Here is a 20,972-nt window from a genome sequence, read left to right as displayed (position 1 = left end):
AGAGAAGTAGTTCTACGAGAGGTAATTCTAATTGAATTACCTCAGGATTCCTCACTGATTGTTGCAAAGGGCTATCAGTACTGAACTTATCAATAAAGTGTTCTCAACTGTTTAACAGAGTCTAACTTTATCACCACAGTCATTACTTCTCCTCCTTGGTCTTCTAATAAATGCTAAATTCTTCAAACCAGAACCCATCTTAGAACATAACAATTAATCTTTTTGGCTCTACATGATTATACAGGTCGAAATAAGCTGACTAAGTAAGCGAGCATCAAGTAAATATACTCCTTTCTGTGTGACTGTAAACTCCCTCAATATGGTCCAAGTGCTGACAAATGTGATTAGGGAGGCAGGTCAGATGTTTTCCATGTGTCGTTACAGACTCGATGAGCCGAAGGGCCTCTTCTACACTATATTGTTCTGTGATTCTGTGCCTTGCCCTTAAGAGTTGAGGTGAGGGAGGTCTCAAGGATCCATAGGAGGTAGGTTGGGTGCAGTGGAAGGGTCCAGAGACCATGGTGGGTGGTTGAGGGAGAGGTCGAAAGATCGGGACGGCATTTAAAATTGGCACCCAGAGGCGTTCTCCAAGGCGGCCCTCAGGATGCGCGACAATGCAGAATCGCCGAGCAGAAACTGAATGTCAAGTTCCACACCTACGAGTACGGCCTCAATCGGGTCCTTGGATTCATGCCGCATTACATTCACCTCACCACCATCTGACCTGGGCTAGCAAAATCCTACCAACTGTTCTGGCTTGAGATAATTCACACCTCTTTAACCTGTGATTATCCCTCTCTCCAGTTTCTAGACCTGTATAGAATTAATTACCTGCAAAGACTCTCATTCAAAGTACCATCTTGCATCATTGGATTTGTCTATATATGTGTTTGTGGAACCCATTTCTTCATTCACCTGAGGAAATAGTTGCTTCCGAAAGCTAGTGAATCGAAACAAATCTATCGGACTTTATCCTGGTGTTGTAAGCCTTATTACTGTGCCCACCACAGTCTAACGCCGGCATCTCCACATCATTATACTTTATACAGCCAATTTGAGGAGAAAACTCGGCCGTACAGCTGGAGAGCTGCAGGCCAGTTTTCTCTCCGAGACCGACACTCTGAAAAAATATTGGAAGATTCTGCCACCTGTCTCTGTAATGGCTGTCAGATTGTACTTATTTATATATCAGGTTGTGCTATCAGTTTATCTGCATTGTTTTGATTGCTACATTGGATTCAGGGCCTTTAGTTATTTTGTTCTTTACCCCTTGCCTTATCTGCTAATTTACTCTTAGATTCTGTTCTTTCCTGTCACGGACTTTTTCTCATTTCCCATATTAATCCCTTTCTCTCTATAGCCTTGTCTCTACTTTTTGATTTAGGTTTACCAGATTTGATCCCTTATCCTCACTGTTCAGTTTAAAATCCTCTCTACTTCCCCAGTTACGCAGCTCGCTATAGCACTGATTTTAGCACGGTTCAGCTGTAGGCCGACCCAATGGTACAGCTCCCACTTCCCCCAGTACTGGTGTGAGTGCCCCACGAACTGGAACGCAATTCTCCCACACCAGTCTTTGAGCCACGCATTCATCTCTCTAATTATATGTACCCTATGCCAATTTGCATGTGACTCAGATCCAGAGATGCTTACCCTTGAAATTCTGCTTTTTACTTTAGTTCATACTCTCTATGCAGCAGTTCTTTCTTAATTCTGACTCTGTCGCTGGTACTTACGTGGACCACGACAACTCTATCCTCTCCCTACCACTGCAAGTTCCTCTCCGCCCCTATGCAAATGTGCAAAGTCCTGGCACAAGGGTTAGGGTAACCCTAATCCAACACAGCCGTCCAGACTCTCACGCATTGCTGCAGAGAACAGTATCAATTCCCCCTGACTATACTATCCCTTACTACCGCTACATTCCTCCCCACAAATGCATGGCTTTCTGTAGAATGGTGCCGTGGTTCATTTGCGCATCCACCTTGCAGCCTTCACATCCAAACAAGCTGCAAGAACCTCAAACCTATTGGACAATTACAAAGGCTGAGGCTCCTGCACTCTTGCCGATGGGTCCCCTTACCTGCTTCACTAACCCTGATCCTGTCCTTGGCCACAAACCAAATCAGAAGACCCTATCCTAAGTGGTGTGACTGCTTCCTAATCCAAAGAATCCAGGTAACTTTCCCTCTCCCTGATGTTTTACAGTGTGTGCAACTCGGCCTCCAGCTCAATGACTCTTTGGGCCACAGATACTTACTGCAAACGTGTTCCAGGATCTTTTGCGTGCTGTAGACAAGACACCTCTTGGTGTGTTTCAATTAGTTATTTAATTATGTTATTCACTTATTTATTTTTCTTTTTTATACATCTTATTAACTTTACCACCAGTTTGTATACTATTTTAAACCTCAGCACTGGAATAGGCCTTAACCACTTACCAGCTACGCACCAAACTGCGAGCTCCTTTCCCAGTGTTGGAGTAAGAACCAAATCGTACAGGGCGTTAAAGGTAAAAAAGCCAAAGAAATGTGAGCACCTCCATCCCCTCCTCACATCACCCCCCCCCCCCACTTAACTTGCCATACATTCTCCTTCATTGTTGCTGGGCCAAAATCCTGGAGGCCTCCCCTAACACCACAATGACTGCAGTGGTTCAAGAACACAGCTCACCTCTGCCTTCTCAAGGCCGATTAGTGATTGGCTAGAAATGCTGGCCGAGCCAGCGAAGCCCACATCCCATCAAATCTTTTTTTTTAAGTGACAGCTATCTCACAGTTCGCATAATCTTGCTTTTCAGTCAGTTTAAGCCACTCAAAGGCCTAACTATGGGGCTGGAGTTTATGCGGGGTGAGAGGGGCTGGTGTACTGCTTGTTCCCCCGGAGTTAAAGTTGGTCCCAAATGGACAGACTTTGAAAAAGCCTGCCCCACAGCAATAACATAGTAATCATACGCTGGGGAAGCGAAACAAGTTCTGGGTTGGACTTAGGCCCAAGAAGTCCCACCCTCGAGAGTTGCCAGCTAATCTGAATGACCAGCCACACAGGCCAGAGCTCAGTAATAGGTGCAGCCAGAAGGATTGCAAGGAGGTCCAAGAGGAAGAACGATTGCTACTGGAGTGAAGTGAATCCTGGGGTTTTGGATTGGGGAGGGATCACAGAGCATAGGGAGGCTGAGGATAATAGAGGGTTGAGAGGGGACAGGTTTTGCAGGGCAGGTGGGGTGGAACAAAAAAGGGAAGTGACATCTTGTGGGAGGTTGCCCCTGATGTGCACAGGGCAAACCTGTAACCAACCCCCAACTAATTAACTAATTCTCGCCTTTTCAAATAACCTTTCAAAAAAAACCTTCACACTCTGGCTTGCCTACTGCTGCTCCACATTTTACGTCAGGAGGATTATGGCCCTTAATTGCTAATTATTTCAGCAGTCAAGGCCCAAGGGCAGATGACTGAGTGGGCAACTTAACCACGGCCACACTATGGGGAAGGAGGTGGGCTGGGCAAGGACATATTTACGTGCTTCCACTGAACACAGGTACGGTGGGAGGCTAGACAGCCTAGTCCATGAAGCTTGCATTCTCACAAGAGCAGTAGATCCATAGAATCGCTACAGTGCAGAAGGAGGCCATTGGGCCCATCAAGTCTGCACTGACCCTCTGAAAGAGCACCCGACCGAGGCGAGTACTATTGTTAAGAGTTAGTTTCAACAGACACTAATGGATAAGTAAGTGTGTTAACTCAGCAGTTCATGACAGGGATAGCACTGCTTTCGATTGTTGAATGGAACAGTCGTCTCCACATCGATGTCCTTGCGAATTTTCAGAATCAATTTCTCTCTTTTCTTACTGTCCGTGTTGCTTCCATTGTTTCCCATTCTGTTTCTTTTCCTCTCTATCCCAGCTCTTTCTTAAAGGTATGAATCCTTTCGATAATTTGTATGCAGCATGTCTAAACACGTTTTCCAGTCAGAATGCAGTCCTTTCCATGGTTCTTGATTCATCTCTCATTCTTGATGAACAGTGCACCTGCAACAAATCGGAGAGTTCCAGGGGCCAAACCACTGGTCTTTAGGTTCATTTGTTTACAAAACTCAAAATTACAACTTTACCAAAGTGCTATGACAATAAGTGAAGTGAGATGAGAGATGCACAGCAACATTGAAAACTCAGCGCAATGCATCTGAAGAAATGATCCATGTGCACAAACTTGCAGAACACCTGCTAAGGCCTGATGAAGTGCTGTTGTAATCATTATAAAAAGGCTGCTGTTCCAAAAGGTCAGAAAAACACCTTATGAAGCCTGGCAAGTGGCAGATGGCTTGCGTCTCGTTATATATTAAAAAACACTAATGAATGAGTAAGCACAGGTTATTGGTAACAGGAGGACGGTTTTTATGCCGGTCTCAAGATGCTCATCAGCAAAAAGCAGTTCAAATCAGCATTTTCAGCAACATTAAAGTTTAGTAAACTTTGGCCTAGATTCTCTGTTCAGGAGACTAGGTGCTCCCGCTATCGGAGAATCAGGCTTCCAGCCAGTTAAGCAGACTCAATTTTGTGTTGCCGCCGGCAAGGGGCAGGTAGCGCAGGGAGTGGGAGAATGGCAACGGGTCTGCCGACCGCCGCCAAACCTGCTTTTCGGGTGACGGTCCATTCTCCTCTCGATCAGGATTCCTGATCTTTGCGGTGGGGAACAGAGCGTCCCGGACATGTTGTTTCCCCTCCAATTGCCACCTTCTCTTCACTGAATATCTGGTTCATCCTTGGGTTTGATTCCACCACCAGCAACTTCCCAGTAGTCCCTCACTCAAATATCTATTCTTAGTACACAGGTCAGGTCCACATAATAAGTATTTGCTGACTTTCTCACCATCCTGGGAAGGGTAGGTAAGCTCATCTTTGTCCCTACCTGATGTTCATACACATTCCAGCAGAGCCATTGGATGTCTATCAGAAACAGAAACACTGGCTGATTTTACACTCATAAGACCAAGACACTGAGGTAATTGTAACTGGTGCTACCTTCCGAACTGAGATGAGTTAGCCTGGTACATTATATCATTAATCTTCTAATACAGCTCACAGAATCGCAGAAAAATACAGTGCAGAAGAGGCCCATCAAGTCTGCACCGACACATGAAAACCTGACCTGCCTACCTAATCCCATTTGCCAGCACTTAGCCCATAGCCTTGAATGTTATGACATGCCAAGTGCTCATCCAGGTACTTTTCAAAGGGTGTGAGGCAACCCTGCTCTACCATCCTCCCAGGCAGTACATTCCAGACCGTCACTGCCCTCTGGGTAAAAAAAGTTTTTTTTTCCTCGCATCCCCCCCTAATCCTTCTGCCCCTCACTTTGTACTTGTGTCCCCTCGTGACTGACCCTTCAACTAAGGGGACAGCTGCTCCCTGTCCACCCCTGCCCATGCCCCTCATTGGCCAAATCCCAGCACATCTTGATTGAGGCAAGATTGGATTGGATTGGATTTGTTGTCACATGCACCAAGATACGGTGAAAAGTATTTTTCTGGGAGCAGCTCAACAGATCATTAAGTACATGAAAAGAAAAGGAAATAAAAGAAAATACATAATAGGGCAACACAAGGTACACAATGTAACTGCATAAGCACAGGCATCAGATGAAGCATACAGGGGTGTAGTGTTAATCAGGTCAGTCCATAAGAGGGTCGTTTAGGAGTCTGGTAACAGCGGGAAAGAAGCTGTTTTTGAGTCTGTTTGTGCGTGTTCTCAGACTTCTGTATCTCCTGCCCGATGGAAGAAGTTGGAAGAGTGAGTAAGCCGGGTGGGAGAGGTCTTTGATTATACTGCCTGCTTTCCCCAAGCAGCGGGAGGTGTAGATGGAGTCAATGGATGGGAGCCAGGTTTGTGTGATGGACTGGGTTGTGTTCACAACTCTGAAGTTTTTTCCGGTCCTCGGCCGAGCAGTTTCCATACCAGGCTGTGATGCAGCCAGATAGGATGCTTTCTATGGTGCATCTGCAAAAATTGGTAAGGGTTAATGTAGACATGCCACATTTCCTTAGTTTCCTGAGGACGTATAGGCACTGGTGTGCTTTCTTGGTGGTAGCATCGATGTGGGTGGACCAGGAAGAGTTTCAGCTGCCTCGATCACAGCTGACATTTTTTTCAAGATCAAGGTCACCTGCCATTATTTTGACGAGCTGTCAGAGATGATGCTGGGGGGTTGGGAGATAAATGGCTGCAGCCCCCCTTAGCAAGAACCACACCAACCTTTTACAGCCAGTACCTTAAATGCTGGTTTCCTTTTTCCATGGGGCCTTTGTTTATGCAGTCAATCACCTGAAATGGCACAGGCTCAGATGACATTTTAATTGTTGAAACCTCACATTGCTGTAGCTGTCTGAATGCACGGAAGGAACAGATGTTCCCCGCAGTGGTTCACAACCTTTTCAGCAACAGGGCACACTGCAATAAGACAAAAATTTCACCACACACCCACTTTTGTTCTGCTGAATCGACTTCTCATAAATGTCACGTTTGCTTACATTTACTATGGTTACGGTATTAGTTGAGAGATTTGTAAAATAGTGCATACAACAAGCTAAATAAGGCTCAAATGCATTAATGTTTCAAATCCACCACAGAATACACCATCTTCTACAGCGAGCACAGACACATTTTCAAAATCTGTTCAACTTAACTCTTTCTAACTTTACATAGCCCTGAATCTGTTCCACAAGCATTGATTGATTGATTTATATTTATTGTCACATTTACCGAAGTACAGCGAAAAGTATTTTTTGCGGCCAAAATAAAGTACACAGTACATACATAGTGGACAAAAAGAATAATCAACAGAGTACATTGATAAATGGTACACCAACAAACAGTGATTGGTTACAATGCGGAACAAGGGGCAAACAAAGCAAATACATCAGCAAGAGCAGCATAGGGCGTCATGAATAGTGTTCTTACAGGAAACAGATCTGTCCGAGGGAGAGTCGTTGAGGAGTCTAGTAGCTGTGGGGAAGAAGTGGCTCCTATGTCTGGATGTGTGGGTCTTCAGACTTCTGCATCGTCTGCCAGATGGAAGGGTCTGGAAGAGGGCAAAGCCTGGGTGTGAGGGGTCTCTGACAAGTATTCGGCGCAGGTGTCTGAATTTTGCCTATTCGCGTTATGAATCTCATATTTATAACAATATTTTTAAAATATCTATTAAATAATTTAACCAATAAACAATTGAAATTCGTCAATGAGTCAGAGCAAAATGCAAAGTAGAGTAAATAGCAACTTATCAGGTTAGTGGGAAGCCTGGGGGGGTGGCTGCCTGTGTGAGCAGGGCCTTTTGATCCGAGGAGGAATTGATGAGAGGGCCACCCACAATTCTTGCTCCACTGACGAGTGCTCCCTCCTGTTTTTTTTATGACTGCCAGTGGCGAAAGTACAAGCTTGCAGCGACATGTTGTCAGAAACGGCAGGAGTACAGCAATAACATGGCCAGAGATATTCGGATATTCATGTGCCGCAGTCAACCAAAACGCACCCAAAGACACCTCTCCAAACTTCAGCTTCATTCTGCGATTCACCTGTAGCTCAGTTTTTGTGATGAATCGGGCGAAAGCGAAGTAAACGGGTCACGTATCCAGTTATAGCCCTCCACATTGGAAGAGGGGAAGTGGCATTCAAATTCTCTTTCAGCGTTTGAGAAGTTTGAGTATGAGACTGTGCGTCTTGACAGCTGTGTCTGCCGCTGACGATGTTCACGAAAACATCTCAATGAACTCTCTCCCCTGCCCCTGTCTCTTGCCAAAGTCCCAGTTTTGACTGGAAACCTTGAAGTTTATCTGTGGTGGGTCAGGATCGACTCGTACTTCTCCTGCATTTCAGTGTTCAGATCGCTGAAAATGTCTGCGAGGTTTGCAAGCTTAGCTACTTCTGGTCCGCGAATCCATCCACCAACTTCATCAGTGGAGCACAGCTTTCCTCCACCACCTCTGCACCTTTTTTCTCCAAAACATCCACCCGGCAACCAAGAAAAGGACTGAAAAAACGACTTGTGCGGGAGCTGCCAAATGTGACACGACTCACACCATGGCAGCCACCAGAAATCAAGTCGTTAACGTCTCTTGCAGCACCTCCTCGATATCAGCTGACATGTCGTCAATTCGCTGTTTAACTGTTTCATCAGAAAATAGAATCTTGGTGATCCCTTTTACAGCATCAGCTCCTAACCTACAATTTGTTCACATGCATAATTTAAGGTTTTGGCAATAGAACATAGAACAGTACAGCACAGAACAGGCCCTTCGGCCCTCGATGTTGTGCCGAGCAATTTAGCATGGCCAATGCACCTAACACGCACATCTTTGGACTGTGGGAGGAAACCGGAGCACCCGGAGGAAACCCACGCACACACGGGGAGGACAGACAGTGACCCAGCCGGGAACTGAACCTGGGACCCTGGAGCTGTGAAGCATTTATGCTAACCACCATGCTACCGTGCTGCCCAATGTTATGGGGCTTCTTTGATTTGGCTACAAGCTCAACCACCACTGAGCTTTTTTTGATATCCGCACACACTCCATCAGACTGCCTCATGTTTTGTTCTTTAAAGCCATTAAATTACTGAATGTCCTTGTTCAGAGAGATGGATGTTTTGTCTGAAAATGGCATTTTAACTTACTTGGTACCATCGCAGCCTTTGCCAACTTCTCTCTGCAGATGAGACATTCAGGTTAAGTGGCATCAGGCATCTCCTGTCCATGAAAATCCAAAGGCCAGATTGCTCTCATTATACTGTCCGTCAACATGTCTGCTTTTTTCTCTCGGGCTTTAGATGTTTCATCAGCGATTGAATAAGCAGAGGAATCAAAATTATCCATTTCTTCTGAGATCAGAGATATTAAATAGATCTGGCATGAATATGGTCAGTTTTGCTGCATCTGCTAGATTGTTTTGTCTTGTTTTATTAACAGTAAAAAAGAGCATCAACGCCATTGTTTCGTTGCCGCCAACTCAATTTCACCCTGTGGCCACCTGCATTTAGAATGTTCACGTTTTAGAATCGAAAGACCAACACCTCACTTTTAAAGTAGGTGATGATTAATTTTCACAGGTTTTAGGAGTAGTAACTTTAGCTGGGTTGAATATTGTCTGAGATGAAATACGGGGCTGGATTCTGCGGGCTCCCGGGCGTGTGTTTGGCGGAGGCGTGCCATTCGCTGGCAGCGGCATTCTATACTCCCGCCGCTTCCCAGTGAGGATTCCCATTGAAGCCATCCCACACCTCTGGGGATCCTGTGGGCGGGATGTGCTGTCAGTGGGAACGGCCAGAGAATTCCCAACGGCCAGAGAATTCTGGCCATAATGTTTGTTTTACATTGATTTTCATTACCTTTGTACAAGATTTCACAGCACACTTGGACAGTTCTCACGACACACCGGTTATAAACCACTGCCTGGAGTGTAGAGGTGCTGGGGTGATGGTAACCGGTGATCTCTTTCTATTATTTACATGCTGTTATAATACATGTGCCTGTATTTGGGCAGACATATTGGTGGATAATTCTAGAAGTTATTGCAGAACAATGGGGACATGGCAGTGCAGCATGGGTCTGCTGGAGGTACGATGGAGGATCTCTGCCTATTATCCTTACCCACTGAACCAGAGATAGCTTTTGTAAAATTCAATTGTAATGCAATACTTGAGAGACATTTAAACACAATAGGGACTGGCATTCTTACGATTGGAGAGGGCACAACTCAGGCAATTGAAGAATGTGCAGCAATTTAGGGTGGCGTTTAGATTTGTCTGGTTTCTACCATAGTGAGGTTCCTTCCCAAATTAGGATTCAACCACCTACCCTCTCCTAATTCACAGCCAGCTTTCTGGAGATTCCCTGCAGAAATAAAATCATTTTTTACATTCATCTTTAGCTTATTAAGGGCCTGTGTTGTCCACAGCCTTTGCTGGGTACTCCAGACAGGTATCTCTGAGCTGTCCTGCCTCTCCTTGAGATTTGAACCAACATCAACACCCTGTCCTGCACGAGCGCCTGTCTGCCAGTGTAGCAGGGGCCCTGGAATTTTGGGTCCTATGTTATGATGGGAGGTGTGGTCTTTGTGTTGCTAAGTTCAGGATGATTGGCGTAGTGTTCACAAAGACCACAAAATAGCTTTAACTTGAACAAAGCTATAAATTTATTAACACTACTAATTTGGATTTGACACGTACTCCTACATAATACACAGTTGCTAATTAACATATAATCCACACTCACCTACAACTAATCTCTACACTATTATAAACTATGATCTGCTCTTACTCACACTATCTTTCCTTCAGTCTGTACTGTAGCTATCTCCTTCGCTTCTCTCCCCACAAGGCTTAGTATCAATGTCTTATATACGTGTAACTCTAGCTCCCTCTAGTGACTGATCTAGACAACCTTGCAGTTCTTAACATTTATGCTAAAACCACAGGAGGGTCAACCTAATTGACAGGTACCAAAATCTAAAGAATGGGATGTGCAGTTCAATAGTATTTGATTCAAGTAAGACAGTTTCATGGGCCCGGGAATGTACAATTTGTGCCTTATTGTGGGGCGAAACACGACACAAAGAATGGTTTAATGTACCCTTTATCCCATTGATCTGTTCAGCGACTGGCTCCATTTATTCAGTTTACTTTTTGAAGCTAAAATTAAGTCCAATACTATATTAAAGATTTATACACAGAGGAAGTGGATCAATACACTTCATCCCAGTTACAAAAAAACTTGTGTAGGCCAAATACTTTAGAGACTGTATTGAAGAATGTGCATCAATGAATGTTGCACAGCTGGGCATAATATAACCAGGAAAATCATCAAAGATTGCCAGTAGCTTACAGGCAGATGTAACTGGGAATGTTAGCACAAAATGATAAAAGGGAGGCTGTTTTTGATTTCAAATTTATGAACCTTAATCATTTGAATCTAGATTCTCAAAACCTTATAGTTCCTAATGTTTCACTTATTTATGAAATTTATCCTTCAGCAACTATACAATTTTTATTGAATGATGAGCCTCGTATTAAGTTGTTGTGAAATTATATTGTAATTACAATCATAGCAATGTCGGAATTTTTGCAGGTTCCAACAGTGGAAGTGAGGAGAAGATCAGTTTGAAGACGGGAGCCCCCGCTAATGATGTTTCCAAAAGGGCCGGTAAGATTGGACTACAGCCTCCGGGCAGTACAGCAACAAATTGCTGGAGTCTGCTTCCTGCCCCCAAGTCCACCCTGGCAGGCAGTAAGTATTAATATAGTTAATACAAAATGTCTCAAATTGTCTGCGTGCAGTTTGTGTTCTCAAGCATTGCAGCCCCAAAATTTACCCTAATGGAATTGCAGTCTGCCAAAGTCTGCTTTGAGCACCAAATATTCAATAAATTAAACTGAAGTGACCAGACGGTGTATTAATTGGGGATGTGTTGAGCAAATAAACACTGTAGTGAATATTTCTCAGTAAATTTACTTTCCAGACGTTATTTCGTATCTGGTGTAAAAATAAATGCAAATGTTTCATCCGCAACAGCCTAGGAAGATGTACCTCTGTTCAGCACTAGGTATTTAAGACGGAAACTTCACAGCCAGTAGTGTTCTATAGTCAGCACAAAGGCCAAGAGTGACTTTTACAATTTCTTCTGGCACTGGAAGATTTCATTGTCTGAAAGTGCTTCCCCTAAGCCCCAATAGGAAAATGAGTCATCATAACTGTGAGGTTGGAGTTAATACTCATGACTTATTCCTCTGTACAGACCATGTAGGAACTGGTGATATCTAATCATTCAAATATTGCTCAGTTAAGCCAGTTGTTGACTATGATGTGGAGATGCCGGCATTGTACTGGGGTGGGTACAGAAAGAAGTCTTACAACACCAGGTTAAAGTCCAACAGGTTTATTTGGAATCACTAGTTTTCAGAGACTCACCTGATGAAGGAACTGCACTCCAAAAGTTATTAACTGGGCAGCACGGTGGCCTAGTGGTTAGCACAACCGCCTCACGGCGCTGAGGTCCCAGGTTCGATCCCGGCTCTGGGTCACTGTCCGTGTGGAGTTTGCACGTTCTCCCCGTGTCTGCGTGGGTTTCTCCCCCACAACCCAAAAATGTGCAGAGTAGGTGGATTGGCCACGCTAAATTGCCCCTTAATTGGAAAAAATAATTGGCTAATCTAAATTTTTTTTTAAAAAGTTATTAACTAATCAGTTGGTTTCCATGCTCATCGAATTTTCCTAAAACTCTAATGATGTAACAGGCCGTAACCTCAGCTCCCCAGCATTGGATTGGGACGATGCGCTGGGGAACCCTTCGAGGAATGTTACAGGCATGGCAATTGTCCAGAGGTGCAAACAAGTGCTCTGGCTGAGAATCATCCAAAAATCTGATTTAGATCACAAACTTTGAATGGTTCTGACAGGATTACACCAATAGTTCCCCAGGAAAAGTTATTAAGAATTAAAACCTCTTCTAACTCCTGGGGAACTATTGCACAGATCCAGACCCAACGCCTGCGGGACTCGTGCTCCATCCCCACCTGCACAGACTCACCACTGTGTGAGTCGGGATACAGACTTCTTCTCGAGGCTGCTATCCTTTTGCATCTGGGTTCCAGACATCTTACATGGTCTCCTGAAGACTGGTGGGCTGCTGTGAGTCATACGAGTGTGCTGCGCTGGCGTTTCCTTATGGTTTCCAGACCTTTGAACCTGCTAGCTGACGGCGGCCGGACAAATCAGCTCCCAAACCATCAGGTGATTTGGAGAGATGCTCGCTTGCGCATAATTAATGAGACTGCAAGTGCAGAACTGGGCACGAGCGCACTCCATTCTGTCCAACAGCAACAGCCTCACTGGAATCGCCAGCCATTGCACTTTGAAAAAAATAGAATTCTTCCCAGTATATTTATAGAATCAGTGGGCTGGATTTTACAGACCCCAGTCTGTATTCATAGGTAGGGCTCGTAAAATGCAGTGCGTGGCCTTCCCACCATCCTCCCACTAGTCCCCGATCTGTCTCCCATTTTACAGAGGGCGGGGGATGTACCGTGCAGCAATTTTATTGCAGCAAGGGGAGTGCCATGCTTGTGGGAAGTCCACCTCCCTCACCCCCTTCTTTTGGGTTTAACAGCCAGTCCCCATCTATACCCCAGACGTGCCTGAAGATGAGCCTTCTTTTTGGAAACCGGCTATTGTCCCTAACCCTAATTTGGCACTATTGGTGGTATACAGCTGGCAGCCGATCCGATTGGCTGCAGCTTTTTAAGGCACATTCTACAAGACTTCCCTCCTACATGGAGGCCCTTAGCCAATGAACACTGTTCACAGACTTAAATAGCTGCAGGGCTGTCAGCATTTTGGTTGGTGATCTCCCAACCAACGTTTTAGTCGGGGGGGGGGGGGGGGGGGGGGGGGGGGGGGGGCAGCGAATATAGAATCTCCTAAAATCCAAGCAGAGTGTCATTTACATCACGGAAGGAGGTCAACCCTTTGAGTGTGTGCTGGCTCATCACCGAGTAATCCAGTCAGCCCTTTTCTTTTCTCTATGACCTTGCAAGTTTATTTCTTTCAAATAACCATCCAATTTGCTTTTGAAATCATTGATTGCCTCTGCTTCCATCCCTGTCGTGTGGAGCGAGTCCCAGGCCAATCCCATTCGCTGTGTAAAAAAGCTCTTCCTCACATTCCCCTTGGATCTCCTGCCAGAACCTTGAATCTGTGTCCTCTTGGCCCTGTGACATCAGCTAATGGGAACAGTTTTTCATTGTCTACCTTATTTAAACCTACCATAATCTTGTCCACCTCTAGTAAATCTCCTCTCAATCGCCTTTGATCCACGGAGGACAATCCCAGCTTTTCCAACCTAACCTCACAGCTGGATTTCACCCCCCTGGAAGCATTGTGGTGAATCTGTGCTGCGCTCTCTCAAGGACATTCGCATCCTTCCTAAAGCCTGGTGACGAAAATTGGACACAGTGCTAATTGGGACCTATAACCAGAGTCTTATAAATACTCCAAAAAATGTTGTGGCTCCCGCTGTCAGTGGTACAGTTTCTGAGGGGAAAAATGTGCAGAATAAATGAACAATCTGTGACCGTTGAAGTTGCCCACTGACTGGTCCTGTACTTGGTGTCAATTGTTTCTGCAGACCCAAAATAATCTCTCCAACTAGAAATCAAATTAGTTTAAATTATAATATCATTCTCTATGAAAATATGGACATTTTATAAAACTTACATGAAGATGTGGGACACTTTATGTTGAAAATGCCTTTTGAAAATACTTCCCAGCTTTAGTTGGACAGACAGAACATCCGCCTGGCAACAATTGTGGGTATCCCCATCCTCAACGATTGTGAAGTCCAGCATGTCAGCACAAAAGACAAGGCTTGAAGCATTTGCAACTTGGACGATCCATCTTGGCTTCCTCCTGAGGTCCCCAGCATCCAAGATGCCAGTCTTCAGCCAATTCGATTCACTCCATGTGACCAAGAAATGGCTGAAGGCGCTGGATATGGCAAAGGCTATGGGCCCTGAAAACACTTGGGCAATAGTACTGAAGATTTGAGCTAACTAGACGCTGTTTCAGTACAGCTACAGTACTAGCATCGATCTGGCAATGAGAAACTTGCACAGGTATGTCCTTGCACTAAAAGCAAAACAAGTCTGATCCTGCAAACCATCAACCTCCTCTCAATCATCAGCAAAGTGATTAAGGGTGCCATTGACAGAGTAACAAATGGTACTACTCAGCAGCAACCTACCGCTGTTTTCAACTTCGGGTTCCACCACAGGCATTCAATTTGGTACAGAGATAGACAAAAGAGCTGAACTCAGGTGGGGAGATGATGAGAGTGATGCTAGTACTGTAGGCTTATCAAAACAGTATCTAGTTCTGGAGCTCAAGTCTTCGGTACTATTGCCAGAATGTTTTCAGGGTCCATTGCCTTTGCTATATCCAGTGCGTTTACAGCAAGACAACATTTGACCAAGTGTGGCATCAAGAAGCCCATGGAAAACTGGAGTCCATGGAATTGTACCCGCGCCACATGGACTGCAGCTATTCAAGAAGGCAGCCCACCACCATTTTCCCGAGAGCAGTTAAGGATGGGCAGTAAATGCTGGACTAGCCAGCGACACTCACATCCTGTGAACAAATTTTTTAAATCATCAGACGACTGTTTTCATCAGAACAACATTGCCCATGTCCAAGTCTACCTCAACCCTTATGGTGCTGAATCCAATGCTTTCTCAATTATTCTATTGTTCTCCTTCCTGGTGTCTCATGTTCCACAAACTCCAATATGCAGCAACTCCAATCTTCTCCTGTATTAAGTTCTGTTCATTCAGCACCTTTGTCAAGACCAGCCCATATGAACTTGCTGTTGGCACATTCAAAATTCTCAACCTCTTCTTCAAATTATTCCTAAGCCTTGCCTAACCCTGGCTCTGCAACATCCTCAAGTTTCTTCTAACCCTTCACCCTTCACCAATAAACAAGAACAACTTTCATTTGATAGCACCCTTAATGTAGAAAAACACCCCAAGGTGCGTCACAGGAACGTAGGACCTCTGACTGTGTCGTTTAGGACTGTCCGTTCCTTGCTAGCTTATGTGTTATGAGCTTAAAAACAAGTTCAGCATAAAATATTTATGAAATAAAATGTGATAAATTGTGTTGGCATGGGCAAGAAATGCTGTGATGTTTGAGGATTCAAAGATTGTAAACAGCTGCTATAAAACCATTTTTTAATATCCATATTGATTTACATTTCTAATTTGCCCCAACATGTTTATTATTATGCAGATCCTATGCTGTCTCAAGTTACCAGGATAGATGCTGTGAAATGCATCTATTCATCCCAGTGCACTGTCTGACATCACATTAAAACTAACAGTTCTATAGGAATTGTTAAAATCATTGCTGTTTGAAGTGCTAAATCAATGGTCCATGACGAGTGGATGTAATTAGCTGCTTCATTATTTACTCTATTGCTTTTACATCTGTTTACATTAGAGAGATAGCTGCACAAGCATTATCTTTGTTTATCCACGTTATCAAGGGATACCTCAAAGGTTGGAGCAAAAGCTTCCTCATTATTTTATTGCTGATAACATCATAATTCTGTGAGTCACTTCAAAGGATAAGAGTTTTCAGACCCTACCACTCCATTACAAGTCAAAGCAGTCGCAACAAGTCGACACGTTTCAGAAGTACTAGCAGATTATTTGATCATGAAATGTGTTGTAGCTGAAGCCAATTCTCTCTTTACCCAATATCCACATCGGACACGCCAACTTTCTTAAAATTGCCACAAGATTGTTTCTCAGTAAAATCAGGCCTCTCTTGCGGTCTCACGAGAGAGCTGTCAAATCCCAGGACTTCTCACAGGCGTTCTAAAATCGGACTGACTACTTGTAGCATTGCTTCTGTCCTGCGCCTAGCACAACCATGACAACAAACATCTCTGCAATAAATCAGAAAATTCTGGAAATGCTCAGCAGGCCTGGCAGCATCTGTGGAGCAAATTAGAATTAGTGGGCGTGATCTAACGGCCTTGGTGCGCCCGACTCGGGATGCCACAAGGTTGGTAACTTTCTTGCAAGATTTACGGCGCCTGTTATGCCTCGCAAGGTCTAATGAGATCTCGTGAGGTGTCGCAATCTGGATCCTGCCATCAATAGGTGGGTAGCTAGACTCTGTTAAATGTGGCTCTGCCAGAATAACCCAAGGCGTGGGACCTAATGGCGTCACCTTTGAGACCCTGACCGTGTGCCGTTGGGCACTGGTTTCCACAAACGTGAAACAGGAATACTGGCACTTGGGGGTCACCCAGGCGATCAGGGCCCCCAGGTGGTCGGGACCTGGACAGGGTGATACCCTGATTCTCCTGATGTCACCTGGGCACGGTGGCACCGCCAGCCTGTCACCGTGGCAGTGCCATCTGGGTACCACCCTGGCAATGCCTAGGTGGCCCTGCCAAACTGGCAGGGGCACTGCCAGGGTGCCATGCTGGTAGTACCAGGGTGCCATATGGCATCTTGCCCATCCTGGGGATTGGGCTCAGAGGTGTCCTGTCCTTATGAGGTGGGGTGCGGGAGGGGGGGCTCAACTACCCTCTAATTGGTAAATTGGGACATTGGGGGGTCCGGAGTCTGTGGTGGGAGCTCATTAGTGCAGGAAATGAGTCTAAGCGTGACCTTGGCGGCATTCCTCGGCGAGGAGTAAAAAAGAAGCAGCATCCCGTTTAATAGCGGGGTTGCTCTCAATGCTGCAAGCACCAGGAAACACCCAGCTAAGTGCACCGAAAATTAGACAATTTGTTTTCCCATTAAAACACGCCCAATGTTTCAGGTTGCGACCTTTCATCAGAACCTGAAATGTTAACTCTGTTTCTCTCCTGGTACTACCAGCATGGCACCCTGGCAGTGCCCCAGCCAGTTTGGAAGGGCCACCTGGACCCTTCAGCAACTTGGCGTCTGGACTTGGAGATGCATCTCCATTCCTTAATAATTCTGAGACTCATATCAGCATTGTAGAAGCACCTTCACCACGGGGACTGCAACAGTTCTAGAAGAAGACCCACAAACACTGCCTTCTCTGTGAACTAAGGATGGAAAATAATCCCTGTCTTGCCGATAACATCAGCAAGCCACATTTAAAAAAAGTTAAAATACACAAGGTGTGAATGCTTGAGATTCAGGAAAGTGCAATGGGGATTATAAATGGTGTCAGATTCCCACTATTTGTATTCAGGATATAAGGTGTTGATATTAGTGCTTTCAGCTTTGGTTCCAATATAATAATAGCGAACAGAACGACAAAAGGAAAATAAATACTGTGGAGAAATTCTCCAGCGGGTACTAAATTCCATGGCAATTTCCACAGCCACAATATTGCAGACTAATAGGGGACTTGTTTATGGTGAACTGTGATGTAGTTTAATTTTATAGAAAAAGGTTGCTGTGTGTTGGTTCAATTACAATGCAAATGAATGAGAATCCTCTTTTATGGATATTACTTTCTACTTGTACTAAACAGCAGTGCAACCATCTTTTATAATCAAACCTTTATGAACCAGCAGAGCGCATCACATAGATTAATGGAAATCAGTGCTTCTGGCCATATATAATTAAAGTTGGGAAATTGCTTTGCATAACAATGAATCCTGTTGCTATTTTATGAAACACAGTAACGTAATTATTTTTAATCTTCTAATACCTCCGTTAAGTTTGTGGCAAAGGGTGCCTGACCATAAGGAGCTGACCAAGCATTCTTTATTCAGCAAGTCATTGGAAAAGCATTTGCCTCCTGGCTGTCCTTATCCTCAATTTAGCTGGTGATTTTCTCAAGGCCCAGGAGACCTGCCTGGTCAGGGTTAGATTTCAAGCAGTCAAAAGAAATGAGGCCCTCAGCCTCTTGATAGCATCCGAAGTGTCAATCTGCCTCCACGGAGTCTGGTACAACCCCATCCTGTCTCTATTTAAATGCCAGAAGTGGGTGGACTAGAGGGGAATTGGGGATCCGGATTCAGCCTGAAACACTTCTCCCCACCGGAGCCAAATCTGCTCATTTTCTGGGGTTAAAATTGCCTCTAGTTATATCTATTTTGGCCGACTAAGATCATTCAAGGATTAAGCTGGATATTAGTCCTCCTGGCCCTCCAGTAAGGAAGTCCCTACTCGTCTACCAAGCCCATCCACTCATTAAGAAACCTTCAATCAGGTCTGCAGAAAGTAACACAGACATCCTTAAAATTTGATCAAGCTCCCCACATCTGGGACTGAGATGTAAATTGTACTAATCAATAGCTGTCTGAGCTTGCTTAGTTTAGCTTAATTTAATTTTCTGGCATCTAACATGGGATTAAAGAAATAAACAGCAATGCCTAAAATCATTGTTTTAATCTGTAGGGATACTATCTTTCTTCAAAGTACTGTAGACTTATTTAATTGGTTTCTTGATAGCGATTATTTCTTAAACATGCTCCTTTCAAAAGGAGTTCAAAAGGAATAAAAACCTGAAAGATTTTCGATCTTTAATTCTATGTAATGCAATATCTGAATTGTCTCCGGACATACGTACTTCATATTTTAAATTTTCTGTTAATTCTTTGACATTATTCTGTGGATCTGTCTCGGCTAAGTGCCAAAATGCGTTCCACGTAAGCAGAAGATGTTTACATCCTGCGGCTGTCTGTTACTGTGACTGAGAGTGTATAAGATTGAGTTGCATATAATTTCAGAAACGCCCTGTGTAACACAATGAGAAAAGAGACATTGTCTAATAAATTAATTCTTCAAACTCCTAAAGCAGCAATGAAGAAAGAAGCACAGAAAGATCATGATATTCCAAAACCTATGCCGTTGTCACCCAAAAGACATGTCATACCTGCAAGCAAACTTCACCCACCAGGTATGTGTATGTTTATGTTTGTGTTACATTTTCTTAGCAACAGGGGAATGTAGCAGACTTGTGGTACGTGTTCAGTATTTGTCTTCAACATATCTCTTTCTCCAGGTACTAAATATTTAGTTGTAAAATCAAAACATACGGGCACGTGCCTAACAGGTATGATAATTTTGTTTTCTCACGTTTTATTGTGGAGCAAATTACTCCATTGTAAGCATAGGTGAATTAAACACAATCACTGCGAGTCTCATGTAAATCTGCAAGTTTATATTTGTCTGTTCATTAAATTTACATTTTTAATGCCCCAACAGCTGTCTAATTATCTATATTATTGGCACTGTGTTGCCTTCCCACTCTGATACATCTCGCATCTTATTAAAATACATATAATTTCAAAACTGTGATTCTCTCCAGCTGATTTCAAATTACTCTTTTCATCTGATGGCTTCCCGCCACGGGAGGATCCGAGACATTCTGGTGGGTCTCAGGTGACAACATCCTCTGAATATTCTGCCAATTACTTGGGTTTCCTCCAACTAAATGTGGAGCTCATTAGGGAAAGAGAGCTCGCCCTCGTCGTTAGAAATAGTGGCAGATACTCGAGTGACCTGTTTATGTGCCGGCATTTTTGCCATCTTATTCAGGGTCATGAATTATTGACAAAGGAGGCTGAAGGAACTCGGTCATTACATCTAGCCAAAGAACCACTGAAACTCTGCCAATGAAAAGAAAGATTTACATTTATTTAACAGCGGACATCTCATGCAGTCAATGAAATATCTTTTGAAGTGTAGTCACTGGAGTAAAGTAGGAAACGCAGTCGCCAATATGTGCACAGTTAACTCCCCAAAAACCAGCAATGTGATAACGAGCAGGTAATCTTTTGTTGTGTGACGTTGATTTAGGGATAAATATTGGCCAGGATAACTTGACAATTTCTCAGCTCTTCTTTGAAGTAGTACCACAGGATATTTTACAACCCCCTCCCCCCCCCAAGCAGGCAGATGGGCCTTGGTTTAACACCTCTCCAACAGTGCAACACACCCTCAGTACTGACATCAGCCCTGATCTTTGTACTCAAGTTGGAGTGGGACTTGAACCCAGAACCTTGTGATTTAGAGACACAATTGCTATCCCTGACCCACAGCTTGCACAATATATCCACTATAATCATTGATACAAGCTCGCTACAGAACCCAGCTATACAATAAGACAACCAACCTCATTAAATGTACAATACAACTCGACAAATATCTCTTTGCCATAAAATTGATTTTATCTTCCAATGATATGTTAGTAAAACTTCAGTTGGACTGTTTTGTGCTAGTAACCCTGCTTGTTTCATGCACAATGACATCAGCATCATCTATTCCAGTGTTTTTCAAACTTTTTTGCCCAGGATCCACTTTTACCAGCTGGCTGACCTATGTGACCCACGCCGGCCGACCTTTGCGACACACCACTTTTGCTTATCTTTAATGCAACAGGTGAGCCTGCTTGATCCTCATGATCTCACTTGCTTTGTCATTCAGTGTTGCATT

General features: G+C 44.1%; 1 protein-coding gene across 1 annotated transcript in view; it reads left to right on the top strand.

Annotated features, from left to right (window-relative positions):
• The window catches only part of LOC119977218, a 469,907-nt gene that overhangs the window by 423,684 nt on the left and 25,251 nt on the right, over positions 1 to 20,972 (top strand). Inside the window, exons 8-10 of the mRNA XM_038817936.1 lie at positions 11,113 to 11,271; positions 19,336 to 19,434; positions 19,540 to 19,590. Of these exons, the coding sequence (XP_038673864.1) occupies positions 11,113 to 11,271; positions 19,336 to 19,434; positions 19,540 to 19,590 (309 nt within the window). The remainder of the gene's footprint in view (positions 1 to 11,112; positions 11,272 to 19,335; positions 19,435 to 19,539; positions 19,591 to 20,972) is intronic.

Source organism: Scyliorhinus canicula, chromosome 14, assembly GCF_902713615.1.
Source record: "Scyliorhinus canicula chromosome 14, sScyCan1.1, whole genome shotgun sequence".
NCBI lineage: Eukaryota > Metazoa > Chordata > Chondrichthyes > Carcharhiniformes > Scyliorhinidae > Scyliorhinus > Scyliorhinus canicula.
Note: the sequence above shows the minus strand (reverse complement) of the source record. Positions and strands in the feature narration are given on the sequence as shown.